We start from the raw sequence: 14,680 nt of genomic DNA, 5'->3' as shown, positions 1-14,680 counted from the left end.
GGTCAATGGTTGAGGCCAAAGAAACTTGACATGACATTTTATTGTTAGATGCCATCTTTGGAATACATTCTTCTAACCCATCCTACCAATTATACTACCATTTTTGAGAGGAACAAACCAAGCCCTAAAGAGGTTAAGTAACTTAATAGAGATCACACTAAACAAATGACAGACAATGTCTAGAATCCAAGTCTCCTCTCTCTTGGTCCACGGTTCTTTCTATTGTACTACACGGCTCACTCCCAACAGTTTAATTCTGTCTGTACAGAAGAGGAAGCATCCTCCAGTGATCCCACTGACAATAGAGAATAGAGAAAAGGGAATCACAGATGTAGAGCTGGAAAGAGAACCTTAGTGATTATGGAATTCAAATTTCTCTTTTTTTTTTCCAGATGAAAACAATTCGGGCCCATGGAGGTTATATGATTTGCCCAAAGTACACACAGGTAGCTAGCTGCTCAGGTCCTTTTACCATTAGAATAATGCTGTTTCACATCCCACATGTCATCAAATTGTATAGTTTCTCCAGCCCTTTAAGAAGCTATGTAGTATAAAATGCTGAATGTAGAGTCAAGGAGTCAGGAGAACATTGTACACAGTAATAGCAATATTGTAAGGATGATTAACTGTGAAAGGCTTGGCTGCTCTGATCAAGGCAATGATCCAAGACAATTCCAAAGGACACATGATGAAAAATACTATGTACCTCCGGAGAGAAAAGTGGTGAACTCTACATGCAGACTGAAGCATATTTTTATTTTATTTTATTTTGTATTTTCTTTTGCAATATGTGTCTAGTAAAAAAATACGTTTGATATGATTTCACAGGTAAACTCAATATAAACTGCTTACCTTGGGGGGGGCAGTTGGGAGGGAAAGAGAGAATATAGAACTGAAAATTTTTTAAATGATTGTTAAAAAAATTTTTTTTACACATGATGGAGAAACATTTAATGAAATAAACTTTAAAAAAAAATGTGGTTTCAAATCTTACCTCTTGACACTAGTTGAATAGTAAGGCAATTTCCTCATCTGTAAAATGAGAGAGTTAGACTAAATGGCTTTTAAATTAGACCAGATCCTTCTAGCTGTAAAACTCTGATCTTGTCATCTATCCATGCCAAGTTGCTCAGGGATGTCAGCATTTGGAACTTGTATTCAAACAGGAGATGGAAACAGGTTAAAAAAAGGTGTGGAAATAAAGTCACTGCATAGGCCTGACAGGAAACTGTGGAGTGAGTCAAACCTTAGCACGTGGAATGGCAACAAGATAAATACAGAACATGCTTTGGCCATAAGTCATCATCAGGTGATATAAAATGAAGCCAAGATTTCCATAGTCCTCAAAGCAACTCACCATCTTTCATGTTTCATTGCCATTTCTGAGTTCTTGCAATGGGGCAGCCTCAATTCTGTCCTCTTAAGATAGTTTAAAAAAAAGTTTTAGAAATGGCAGGAGCATGAATAGTCCGTGCATTTTAATTCATATTGATTGCTTAAAAGCTTAGAGGTTTAGCTCTTGGCTTTCAAAGAAAACAGAATGCCCATTGATAGTACAATGGAATTAAAGACAAACTGAAGGCCAGGAAGATGCTTCCAGAAGAACTCTTCAAGCAGGGAGAGAGCTCCCTGCAGACACATATTTGAGCACACACCCTTGGCTCCCAGTATTAGAGGACAAGTCACCAGAACATATCTTCAGAGAAAGTATTTGGTGAATGTCTGAAAGCAAGTGGAGGCTCTGGGATTCCTGAGATTGAGGTAATCTGCCAGATCTCCCTTTGAATAGGAATTGTGATAGAGGAAAGAATTAGGATGGGATATATGACCTTAAATAAGCACTCCACTGCTCTTATGCTTCTCATTTGTTAAAGGGACCAGGTTGGACTAGAAGGCTACAGAAGCGCCTGTGGTGAAAGGGAGAAGTTACCTAAAAGGCTAGCACTGGTCCTGCCACTCAGTGAACATGGACAAGTCCCCTAATATCTTTGAACAACAGGTTCCTCATCTGATCAAATGGGGATGATGATGATGAAGAATGCATATAGATTCTCATCATTGGTAGGAACCTTTAAAGTCATGTAGCCCAATCTGAAGCTAAGAATCTTCTCCGAAGAAGTGATCATTTACCCTTGCACTTGGATGCTGTAATATTCTGCTAACTATTCTTCAAGATATCACTTTCTCTTATAATCCTCTGTATTTTATTTTCTGGATTTAAAAACAACACTTTTGAGAAGGAGGTCTGTGGTTTTCACCAAACTGCTCAAGGGGACAAACAAAGGGGCCAGACTCCTAATCTAAATCAGCCTCTCATCTTCCAGATCAAGAAGCTGGGACCCAGACAAGGACATTAACTTGCTCATGCTCATACAAGCTATGCAATGCAAAAATGGGTTTGAACTGTAAATTTAGCCCTTTCCCCAACCCACCATGCTGCCTGTCTTCAAAAGAAGAGGGAAGTCTTGATCTGTTTGAGATAGGAATATGCGAAGAGGGGGAGCGAAAAATAGCAACCAAAATTTAAACATATCTTTCCTGTCTCCCCTCGCCCAGAGGGCTCCTTCTGCACCAAGGGCTCTTTCCCAGCCCATCAATGGAGCCTGCCTTTGAGATGCCACCTAGCACAGAGATCACCCCATGCTGTCATTTCTCATCTGGAAATAACCTCAAATTTGCCCTCAGCATTACAGAAATACACTTTTGCATCCAGACTGCGATGACGTGTGCATCAGAGGCAACTAAAAATAGATGCCCCCAAATACTCCAGAAAGCCAAATGATGGTCTCCCTTCGATCATTTCCTTTCTGATGTGTCTAGGTTTCTCATTAAAGTTTCAGTTCTTTTTAAAATTTTTACTCCTGGGAACTAAATGCACATGTATACGAGTTTACTCCAAGATATTTTAGGTAGTACTGGCTATAACTGGAGACAACATTCTCCAACAACAATCCACAGTGATACAGTAGCTTTGGATGGGTCTCCTCTAACAAAGTACTCATCTAAATGGAGATCAACAGCCAAAAGTGGAAATCTCACTCAATGACTGACTCATTCTATATAGTTCAGTGGAAAGAACATTACATCTGACTCACAGGACCCAGGCTTGAAATCTTCCAGCCTGGCTCTGTGAGACCTTGAATAGGTAACTATCCCCATCGCAGGGTAGAAGTTTTCTCATCTGCAAAGTAAGGAGATTAGACCAAATAATCCCTAAGGTCCCAAGGAAACTCAAAATGGGATCTTGAAGAGTCAGACATGATTAAAAAGTAAGTAAACAAATTGTATGTGCCAAGCACTAAAATCTTCTACAATCTCTTTGAGAAAAAGAAGTATTAAGAAAAAAAAAAAGGAAAACTCTAGGTACGAATTTGGCCTCCACAAAGGCTGAGCCTTGTCAATCCTTGCCAGGGATATCCATGTCTACTTGCCACTGGCACTTCTGCTTGTCATCCTCTGAGCATTTAGCATGTCTTATCCCCTGCTGTGTTGGATGAGGAAAACAAGTGATTTCTTCAAAACAAAGGGCAGAGTATTCCAAAGCCAAACATGAATAATTCTAGCCTATTCCTCTTTCTCTCTGACAGCACTATGAAATATGAGAGCTGAAAGGCAACTGAGAGGCTACTTTGTCCACTCCCCACATTTTACAGATGGGGAAGGCATTTGCCCGTGTTATACACGAAGGTATTGCCCAGACCCCAACTCTGACCCTTTCTATTACACCAGGAATAATACTGAGGTACAAACTCTTCTGGGAGGGATCGCACACTCACTCCCCAATACCTTAGGTTTACTTGGACTTTCAGATGTTTTCTTTCCTCATAGAAAAGTTCTAGAATCTGACAGGCTCCAAAGTCAATCTCGACTGGTATCAGAGACCCAAGAATCACTCCGAGGCTGAGGAGTATTCAAATCCTGATGTTAACTTGCCTACTTGTTCTCCAGTTGAGAGAGGATATGGTAGAAAGAAAACTGGCTTTGGAATCAAGGGATCTGGGTTCAGATCTTATTATGATACTTATTATCTATAAGTGACTTAACTTCCCTAGGCCTTACGTAGCTCATCTTTAAAATGGAGGGTTGGAACCACAGATGGCCTTTGACCTTCTTTCCAGTTTAAAATCCTATGAAGATCTAGTCTACTTCTTGTCACTATGATCTTAGCCAAGTCACTTAACTTCTCTGTTCCTCAGGCTTCACATCTGTAAAATAGGGAAACTACTAGCCCATATCCACTAATATACTATTCTTATCCCTCTATCATGGCATGGAGATGGCCTTTTGAGGGCATTGTCAATGGCACACAAGATCAGGGGAGATAAGATGGAAAGGTAGAAGTATGGGCCAAGAAACAGACTGGGTATTCTTTTCCTAGGATAAGTCAATTTAAATCCAAAGAGATTCCTCTTCAAACTAGGCCCACTAACTCATAAACCATCGTAGAAGGCTCACTAGAGGTTGGGATCTGAGAGGCAAAAACAACAACCATGAAAAACTGGGAACATTTAAGGGTAATCCTGACCCTGTTAATCTCTCAGTGAGATTCAAAAAAGATAAGGAGAGTCAATGTGTAATAGTGAACAGAGCTGGATAGAGCCTTGGAATCAGGAAGACCTCAGTTCAGATTTATCTCAAGACCAGTTGGCTGACCTTTGGCAAAATACTTCGCCTCTCTTGGCCTCATTTTCCTCAACTGTAAAAATGAGGAGGTTGGGAGTAGCTTGGTAGCACAGAGGATATAGAAAACCAGGTCTGAATTCAGAAGGACCCATGTTTTCTTCCAGCTCTAAATCTATGACCCTATAACTATAAATCCTACTTATGTAGTATCTGAGTATGGTGGCTCTGCACTTAACCTCAGAGCCCTGCTCATCTGTCTCTCTACTGCTAGAGGGAGGTCAAATTCAGTTAAAACAAATAAACAAAAAAGGAAACAATGGCTATTGTTATTAGCAGTTTGAGTAGGGAATTCTGAAAGTATTTCACTTGAGATTATCTTGAAGTCACAGGTCTAGAGGAAAAAAAAGGCAGTCTGCTAATCCTCTGGGGAGGTTAGCAAACTCATCTCTGTTGCTGCTAATCTAGACATCAATTCAAAAAGTTGCCACAGCCTCCTTGCTCTGGAACAAGCCCATCTCTTTCAAGGACAATCAAGTGCACAGAAACTACCTGAGTATTTCTAGCAAGAGTCCCATCACCTACCTCCTCCCCACTGAATGAAGGGGTGGATTTACTGATGCCCATAAATCTCATTAGGGTACCCCCAGTGCTGCCTCAGGGATCTCAAAGACCTCTCACCCTTCCTCTGTCAGCTTTCTATACTAGCAAAACCTTAGATGGATCACAGGCTCCTTTCAAAGCTCAATGGAGTATCTGAGTACTCAATGAAAGCAACAAAAGCATAACCCTAAAGGCTAGGTAGGTAGTACCTTCCTACAGGACTTGGGCAAGTCCCTTCATTTTTCCGGGCCTCAGGCCCTAGATTCCATCAAAGCTCAGCTCAAGTGTCTCTACAAAGAAGAAACCTTTCAGGATCATCTTTCCCACCTCAAAACGACCTCCAGCCTTCTACCACTGGTCAAATTACCCTGTATTTATTTTGTATATCTATATCTATCTATCTATATCTATCTATCTATATCTATATCTATATCTATATATTCATTTATTTTTTATTTGTTTGTTTTATATATATATACACCCATACATATATGTATTATATATATATATATTCATTTATTTTTGTTTATTTTGTATCCCACATGGATATACAAAATAAACAAACAAATAAAAAATAAATGAATATATATATGTAAGAACAGAATTTAAACTCCTTGAGAGTAAAGACTGCTTCATTTCTGTCTTTGCAAACCCTGAACCTAGTATGTGTACCTAGCACACAGATACTTCATAAATGTTTATAGATTTACCAACTGATATTAACTAAAGAGCTCCCTTCTTCCTGATGAAGCATAAGTGGGTAGAAAAAGCTCCTACTGGGAACTCAGAAATCCTGGTTCAAATCCTACTTCTGCTGCCAATCTTGGCCACTATTAGCAAAAGAAGAAACCTGAGAGAATAATAACCCCAAATTATTTTAGTTAGCACAATAAACGACGTGAAGAGAATTAGGAAAACAAAAGTATTCGAACCTAGTTTTACAAATCCTACCTTCTTCAGGGAGTTTTCCTGTCCAACTCTCATAACCCACAGGTCCTCTCTCCCACAAACTCCTAGGAATACATACATATACAAGCCCTTGTCCAGGGGATGGATCTTCATCTCTGATTAGAACCCCTGCTAACTGGTATCCAAACATCTCCGTGAATTTCTTTGCCCTAATAACACCACTTTGCCTCCAGCAAAGGGTATAGAAACAAACACTGGGGCAGGATTTCCTAACAGACAATATCTGGTAAATAACTATATTATTGCATGGAAATAGTCCAGAAAGCCTGAACTGATTAAAAACATTTTTTAAACCCTTACCTTTTTTTTGTCTTAGTATCAGTTCTAAGACACAGTTAAGAAGTGTCTGAGGCAGATTTGAACCCAAGACCTCCCTTCTCCAGGCTTGGCATTCTATCCACTGTACTACCTAGCTGCACCTCAGAAGTGATTTTCCCCCCCTATGATTCATATTGTCTCCCTCCCCTTTTCCTTCCTCCCTCCTGGAGTTGACAAGCAATTCCACTGAGTTATACATGTATTATCACTCAAAACCTAGAATTGATTTTAATTAATGAAATTAAAAGATATTTTGGCATGTACTCTTGAAAAAGAAAAACAGTAATTTATTTCATATCTGATGTGCATAGGCATGAATTGATATACTTTCATATTTAAAAGGGGTATAGAAAGATTTCCTGGAAAGTCAAGGGGTACAAGGAACAAAAGGCTAGGAACCCCTGCATTAAAAGAACCATAAGTTAAATCTTCAATAAGTAGTCACTCAATAACTTTCTGCTTGGCACTCTGCAAAGTGCCAGGGAAGCAAGGAAGGCAGAAATATGACCCCTGACTTCAAGGAGCTCGAAATCAAATGGAAGACAATATACAAATAACTATGCAGATATAAGAGATCTGCAGAATAAGTGGAAGGGAATCTTAGATGGAAGAGCCTGGAGGAAAGGTGATGGTGAAGGATGGAGGATGGGGACGGGAAGGGCTTCCAGCAGAAAGTCGAAGAGGAGTCGAGTCTCCAGGAAGCCAGAGAAGGCATTCTAGGCCTGTGGGAGAACCAGGGCTTTGGAGTGAGGAATAGCAAGCAAGCCAATGTTGCTGCAGTGTGTTAAGGCAAGCAATTGTAAAACGCCTGGAAAGGTAGGAAGAGTCCTAAAAGCATTCTCAAGGTGAATTCTTTTATATTGGGAATTCTACAAGAGAGAGGAACCTATAAAGTAGTTTTAAAACTAGATTTTCTTAAAATGAGAGCTATAAAATGAGTATCAGTCTGGTTAGAGATGTATCCCATTCCTCCCTGACAGCACTAAAAATCCATGGATCCCCGAGGATCCCCAGAGAACATCCTAGGCCCTGTTGGACAAAACCTAGTGGGACACAGACAAACCAAGGATGAGATATGAATGTGAATGACCCTTAAGAGTCTAAGAGAAGCCAAGTAGCCACCAAGAACTGGGCACCAAGCAGGGAAACACAGGATTCACTCACCTCACCACAGGCTCAGGGATGGCCTCTGTGCCTGCCGGCACTTGAACCCCTTTCTCCCACTCCTGCCGCCAGGGATCTGCCAGGATATAGTATTCATCCGGGCTGAGCTGATAGGAGTCCGGGATTTTCATGGCCGTGATCAGGTCCGTCCGGAATACCTGGACAAAGGGGTAGAAAGGGAAACAGTTTGAAACTGGGTCAGAGAGAAGAACAGTAGGATTTTAATCAATCAATTGGTAAACATTTATTTAAACATTTATTATGCTCCTACTATGGGCTGAGCATTGGGCCTAACATTGAGGATACCAAAAAAAAAAAGGGGGGGGGGGTCCTGCCATCAAGGATCTTATAATCTAATGGAATTGAAAGTTGGAAGGGATTACCCCCTTCATTTTACAGAGACTCGCCCAGAATTCCACAATTTATGTCCAATGTAGGATCTGAATCCAGGTTCCTGACTCTGATTTCAGTGTCCTATCTACTAAGCACCTACTATGTGGAGAGATGAGAACACAGTTCAGAAGGATGCACAAACAAGAGCAGGTTTGAAGCAAGATGTGAAATTTATTTTGTACCTTTTTCTTTTTTTTTAAAGGGGGCATGATACATTTTAATGTCATAATGCGGTTTCCCTGCTTATCTCTCTTAACCATTTTTTTGTCTTCTCTAACACCATTTCTACTATTTTTGGATTCATCTGAAGCATAATAAATTCTGTTCCAGTCCCTTAAGAATAAAGGAAAGAGAGTAGTGAAAAGAGAGCTGTCCCAGGGTCAAGAAGACCTGAGTTCAAGTCTACCTCTGACACAAACTATGGACTGGGCAAGTCCCACTTAACCAACTCTCTCCCAGTTCCCTTAAGCTCCCAGGCCACCCTCTCAGACTTTTAAGTCCTTGTAACTTTGGTTTTCTCAGAAGGAATCCCCTATACTATGAGTCTGGGATAAAAAGGAAAAAACTCTAAAATCAGAGAGTGATGTTCTTCACAGAAAGAAATTCAGAGATTAAGTGAAACACTGTCTCTCTCTTCTGGAAGCCCACAGGTCAAGGAATCACAGGAGGGAAAAAAAAAGAATCACTTAAACATGAGAAGCGACTCAGTGAGTTTTCATTTTCTGAAGAGACTGAGGAATTCAAAATATACTATTTCCCTTCTTTTTAAAGACAACAGAAATAAAATCTATCCAATAAATGAAATAAATAATAAGATGCCTAGAGGCATAGAGATATCATGTTATATTATTATCCCTCCCATCTTGTGATATTTTTGAAATTCAGTATTTTTGTGTTTAAGAAAGCATTAGAAAATATTTTTTATTTTTAAGAGATGATCACCATAAAAAATAAGGTTTGTGTCATTCTTAAAAGAACATTGGATTTGTAGTGAGAAGAATTGGGTATAAATCTTGGCTTTGCCAAAGGAGTATGTGATGCTGAACAACTAACTTCTTAGGACCTGTGAAAGGACCAATATCTAGTGGGATTCCTGCTAGGTAGGCAAGGATTATTTTTCCCCCCTAAAAGTGAGGGAAGAAGCACTTGAGACTTGATTGGTCTAGAAGGCTCCTGAAATTACCAGAGGCAGCTAGATAGAGCCAGCTGGCTCTAGTGAGATCTAAAATTTAAGCCATTGAGATCTAAAATCAGTTACTAATGGTATGACCCTAGGCAAATCACTTAATGCCTGTTTGCCTCAATTTCCTCAACTCTAAAATGAGGAAAATAATTGCATCTATCATCTAGGGTTGTTGTGAGGTGAGATATTTGTAAAGTGCTTAGCACTGTATCTGACACATAATATGAACCTGATAAATAAAATAATAAATAAATTAGTTTTCTTCCTTTCTTCTTCCTGGCCACCTAAAAGACCAGCCTATGAGGAGTTAATTTCCCTCAAACTGGGTGGTTATCCCTCTGATGGACAACTATTCATATTGTACCTTGCTGATTTCCGGATAGACAAGAGGGGTCATGTCTACCCAAAGCACTGCTATCTTTTTTGTGGCTCTTTCTGTTAACTGTGAGATGAGCTATGAATAACTCATTTAATTCTAATGTCAAACCTGAACTATTAGACCAGCCTTAGTAAAGCCTGTCCATTGAATAAAGAGGGGCTAAACAAACTGTAATCTGTGAATATAATGAAATATTATTATACAGTAGGAAATGACTAATATAAGAATTCAGAAAATTTCAGGAAGATCTATATGCAGTTACATTCACAATTAATAATTCACAAAAAATTAAAAAACAACAATTCACATTATATTTACAATGAAGTAAGTAAAACCAGAAATGTAATAAATACTATGACTACAATTGCATAAATGAAAATATCACTAAGAGGAAGCCAAACTCTAGGTGACAGTAAACACCATTATTGGTCCCAAAGAAGAAATAATATTAGAAATGCTTCCCTTCACGTGGTAGAGAAATAGGATACTACAAATTTTCACAGAATATTGCATATTCCATCTGATGTGATATTGTGGATTTGTTGTTGGGTTTTTTTGTTGGGGGGGGTTTAATTCCTTTTCTTTATTACAAGAAAAAGTTCAATTAGAGGGTAGGGTGGGGTGTTTTTGTTAAAACAAAACAGAAATAAAAAATTTGTAGAAGTTTTTAAAATGGCTCTCAGAATAGAGCATAGGATTCCAGATGGGGAAAAGTAGAGCAGATTCTTCCTTTCCTTTGTCTCCCTCTATGCCCTTCTAAAATGAAGTCGAGGGTTGTATTAATTTGTTTTGGCTGCTATGTCAGCTTTGAGGTCATGGAAATCCCCACATGTTATTTCACCCAGGTTGGCTGCCAGCCAGGATTTCTTTATCTTGTACTTATAAAGTTGATTTTGTGAACCTAAGTGGAGAACTTTACATTTATCCCTACTAAATCTCACCTTTCTAGAATCAGCCTCCCTAGTATTGGTGAGATCTTTTTAAATTATGTCATTCAGTAAGTTAGTCAGCCCTCATAGCTTCAGGGTCTTCCCCAAATTTGACAAAGCTCTGTGACTTCATCTGAGTCATTAATAAAAATATTTGTACCAGAGGACAAAGGACAGATCCTGGGGGAACTCTACTAGAGAACTCCTTCCACACTAATTCCAATTCTTAATGACTACTCATTCAGTCATGACTAAATTATTTGGTTCACATTTCTCTATATTGCCTACAAGAATAGCATAAGTGATGTTGTCAAATGTTTCACTGAGATCCAAATACTGTGTCTACAGCATTCCGCTGATCTACCAGCATAATTTCCTTGGAAAAAAAAGGAAAATAGGTGAGATTGGCATGATCTATTTTTGAAATTCAGAATTTTAGTTTCTTGATCTCTCAAAGGGGAGAACTAAAAAAGAAGTAAGACTATAAAGTTTAAACTGACTCTGAAACACTGTAATTCTGTCACAAGTTCAGTCAGGAAAAACTCTCTCATGTTTATTCTGAAAAGTTCTAAATTTCCTGTTAAATGGAATCTTTCCTTTTATCCATTTCCCATTTTCCTGCATGAACAACTTATTTAGAAAGATTGGACAGACCTGCTGTAATTTGTATGTGGTACCCTGCTCTTATCTTCACCATTTCTTCTAATTCGATGTTAATTTTGACCTTTGTGCTAACCAGTTATGTATGATTTTGAAATGACTCCTACATCTACAGCTAGTGGCTTCTTGCCTGTTAAGATAGAGCCCACTTCCTTTCTGGGAAGGAAAGTTTAGTGTTTGTTGCTTGCAAATGCTTCAACCTTTTGAAAAAAAAAAGTAGAGAAGAGAATTAAAAAGAAGGCCAAAAGGAATCACAATGGGACAACTTTGAAAGTTACATGTTGAATTTCTTATATAAGTAAAAAGAAATAGCAAATTCTATAATAAAGAGATTAGCAGTTCCGTGTACAGTCCTATAGTCTACTTTGAATGTGAAAATGCTCATTTTAGTTGACGTCTAAATTTAGAATTCAAAAAATTCTCTTCTTCAAGAAAATATTAATGTGAGGCATCTGAGTCATGTAGAAGACTTTGACTCTTCATTTGTTAATCCCGAACCATATAGTTTAACACCTTTTAAAAATTATTATCCTCCCATATATTTTCCATTGGAGGCACTTATCATCAAGCAACGCACAACCTTGGTCTAGGTTCTCATCAGATTCTTTATACAATTTTTCTACCTCTCTGCCTTGGCAACAAATGCTGACACAGAAGTTTCAGCTATATTTGTAGGAGTTCTGTTACATAAGTATTTGCAGGTGAGATAGCCAACAGTCCCATGGAATGTTTTCCCTATATCTTTGTGTATACTATGAAAACAACTCTGATGGCTCCTTCATTGGCTTTTCATATAAGCCTTGTCCTTTCATTTATCAACGATTCCTTTAAGGTTTCACATATAGCAATAATTTAGTTATTCTATTTTTGAGTATCAATTGTCACTGGACAAAGATCTCATATTTAGAATCCAAAGAACTAAGTGAACATGTGTAAGATGTGCCTGGAATCACATGTGATTCTGAATAACTTCTATGCTTTGTTCTATCATTTTGCCAACAAAAAGCCATCTAGGATTGAGGATCATTCTGTAATATTTATCAGCTCCATAGATTGCTATGTCCAACTTCCCTAGGGATGAGGCTCTCCATCCTTAAGTACGGTGGTCCTCCGACAACATCAGCAGTTCTAACTTGGCAGAACTTGCTAGAATTTGCACTCTGTTGGCTCTGTTTTGGAACTTAATTATCTTCATGCCACAATGTGTGGCCTTTACTCAAGTACAGATTGGTTATTGTCATTTCTTAAAGAAGCTTAACAATGCAAAACAATTATCATAGCAAGGAGGCCATCAATACCCAGAAATGGAATCAGCTAGCAAATACTTGATCTCCTTGCCAAAGGAAGAGATATAGCAACCAAGTATGATACTGGTTTAGAGTTCAAGATAACTGCAAAACATTTCAGAGATTCCTAACAGAAAAATATTAGTATTGTCTCCAAAAGCATTGGAAGAGGAGGAGAAAAGCTTGCAGAAAGCCTGGCATGGTCTTAAGGCTCTAGGTCACCTTTATGCAACCATAAGAACTTTGTGCTGACAAAGACTAACTCTGAAAAGACACGAACTTTGACTATCATTATTTCTTGGATATTTAACCTTTAATTTATGTAAAATAATCACACAATTCAGGTCAATGCAAGAGTATTTACAGATAAAAATGGAAGCAGCACTTATACTTCCAAATAGCCCAAATGTCCTTTTTGTCCACAAAGAAGAGAATTTTTATCAAAATCTTTTTTGCTAAAATTTAAGTACAATATGTCTGCAATATAATATTTGCTTTTCTGAAATAGATGACACTGTGGATATACAGTGGTGAAGTTAGGAAGATGTGAACTCAAATTTAGCCTCAGACATTTACTAGTAGCTATGTGACCCTGGACAAGTCACTTACCCTTGTTTACCTCCATTTCCTTATTTGTCAAATGAGCTGGCAAAGGAAATGGCATACCACTCCAGTATCCTTGCCAAAAACAAGCAAACAAACAAAAAACCAAATGGGGCCACAAAGAGTCAACTATGACTAAAATGACTACATAACAAAAATATAATATGTCTACAAATTCTACTCTTCTGGTTATCTTGCCAAAAAAAAAAAAGGAAATAAATTTGATCTGCTATGACTTATTTTTATTAATCCATGATGACTTTGTGAACAAAATGTTCAGTTAATCATTTATACTATATTAGAAATAGAAAGTACACTGAATTTGACACTCAGGAGAAAACTGGGTGAATATCTCACCTCTAATACATGCTAGTTATATCACTGTGGACAAACTACTAAATCTTACTGAGCCCTAATCTCTTCAATATGGTGCATTATTATTATTAACAATAACAATAATAATAATAGCTGACACTCATTTGATGCTTAAAGGTTTTTTAAGCACTTTTATAAAGTCTAAATACCATTTTACTAAATCTGAGCCACTCTGTATAAAGTATTTTAACAAAACTTTTTAAAGCACCAAATGAGTGTCTATTATTATTATTAATATATTCCACAACTTTACCAGGAATCTAAGACGAGTTCTCTGGTCTGTAATTTGCAAACCTTATTCTCTTCCATTAAAAAAAATTGGGACATTCGTGCTTTTCTAAGTCTGTCACATCCCTGGCTTAACAATCACATCCACCAGTCCCTTTCATTTCCCTGAAATATAGTGAATCTGGGCCTCGTAAGGGAACTCCTCAAAAGTGACTAGCTGCCCTCTTACTATTGCTTTACTTTTAACTCTTGTTTAGTCCTTTCCTATCCAACTACTATACTAATCAGAACATATTGCACAACACACCAAAGGCATTCTTCTATGCCTTCCAGACTTACTGGATCCTTTAATGAAAGGAGTGGTGAGATTTATTGACTAAAACACAGGTGGTAAGAGCAAGAGATCCTGAACTTCCCAGATAACACATTAGCCCAAATCCCTGAATTTAGAAATGTCCAGCATTCTATTGGGGTTGGAAACAGAAGACAGTAGAGCTGCTTCCTGCACAAGATTAACATTACCATATATATACAGTCATTTGCAAACCTCAAAGTATAACATAAAAGTTATCATCATCACCATAGGCTCCCCAAATCTCTCACTTTTCGTTAAAAAATTACAGAATTCCTTATTTTATTTTACAATTGAGGAAATTGAGGCTTGGAGAGATGAAATGAGTTTCCCAAGACAACACAGGTAAGAAAGGAAAAGATTGTTAGGATTTGAGCTTGAGTCCTCTTAATTCCAAATCCACTGATCTTTCTGTTAAACCACACTTCTTTCATCATTAATCTGGGATGTGGAACCCATGGATTTATTTAAATTGTTTTTTTAGAATTGCATTCTCCTTATGTTATTTTTTTAAGGGAAATTAGACCCATCCTTTAGGGTCTAGATCAATTCCCACATGAAGCTTTCTCTAAGCATTTCAGTCCGCATTGAACTTTGCCCTTTAAAAACTTCAACATT

The 14,680-nt window shown here is 38.0% G+C and overlaps 1 protein-coding gene across 1 annotated transcript in view; it reads right to left on the bottom strand.

Annotated features, from left to right (window-relative positions):
• JADE2 (jade family PHD finger 2) overlaps nucleotides 1-14,680 on the bottom strand; it is a 189,463-nt gene that overhangs the window by 120,554 nt on the left and 54,229 nt on the right. The window contains exon 4 of the mRNA XM_044664689.1: nucleotides 7,675-7,832. Coding sequence (XP_044520624.1) covers nucleotides 7,675-7,832 — 158 coding nt within the window. The remainder of the gene's footprint in view (nucleotides 1-7,674; nucleotides 7,833-14,680) is intronic.

This window comes from Gracilinanus agilis, chromosome 2 (genome assembly GCF_016433145.1).
Source record: "Gracilinanus agilis isolate LMUSP501 chromosome 2, AgileGrace, whole genome shotgun sequence".
NCBI lineage: Eukaryota > Metazoa > Chordata > Mammalia > Didelphimorphia > Didelphidae > Gracilinanus > Gracilinanus agilis.
The sequence above is the reverse complement of the archived record's forward strand: the minus strand, read 5'-3'. Positions and strand labels throughout refer to the sequence as shown.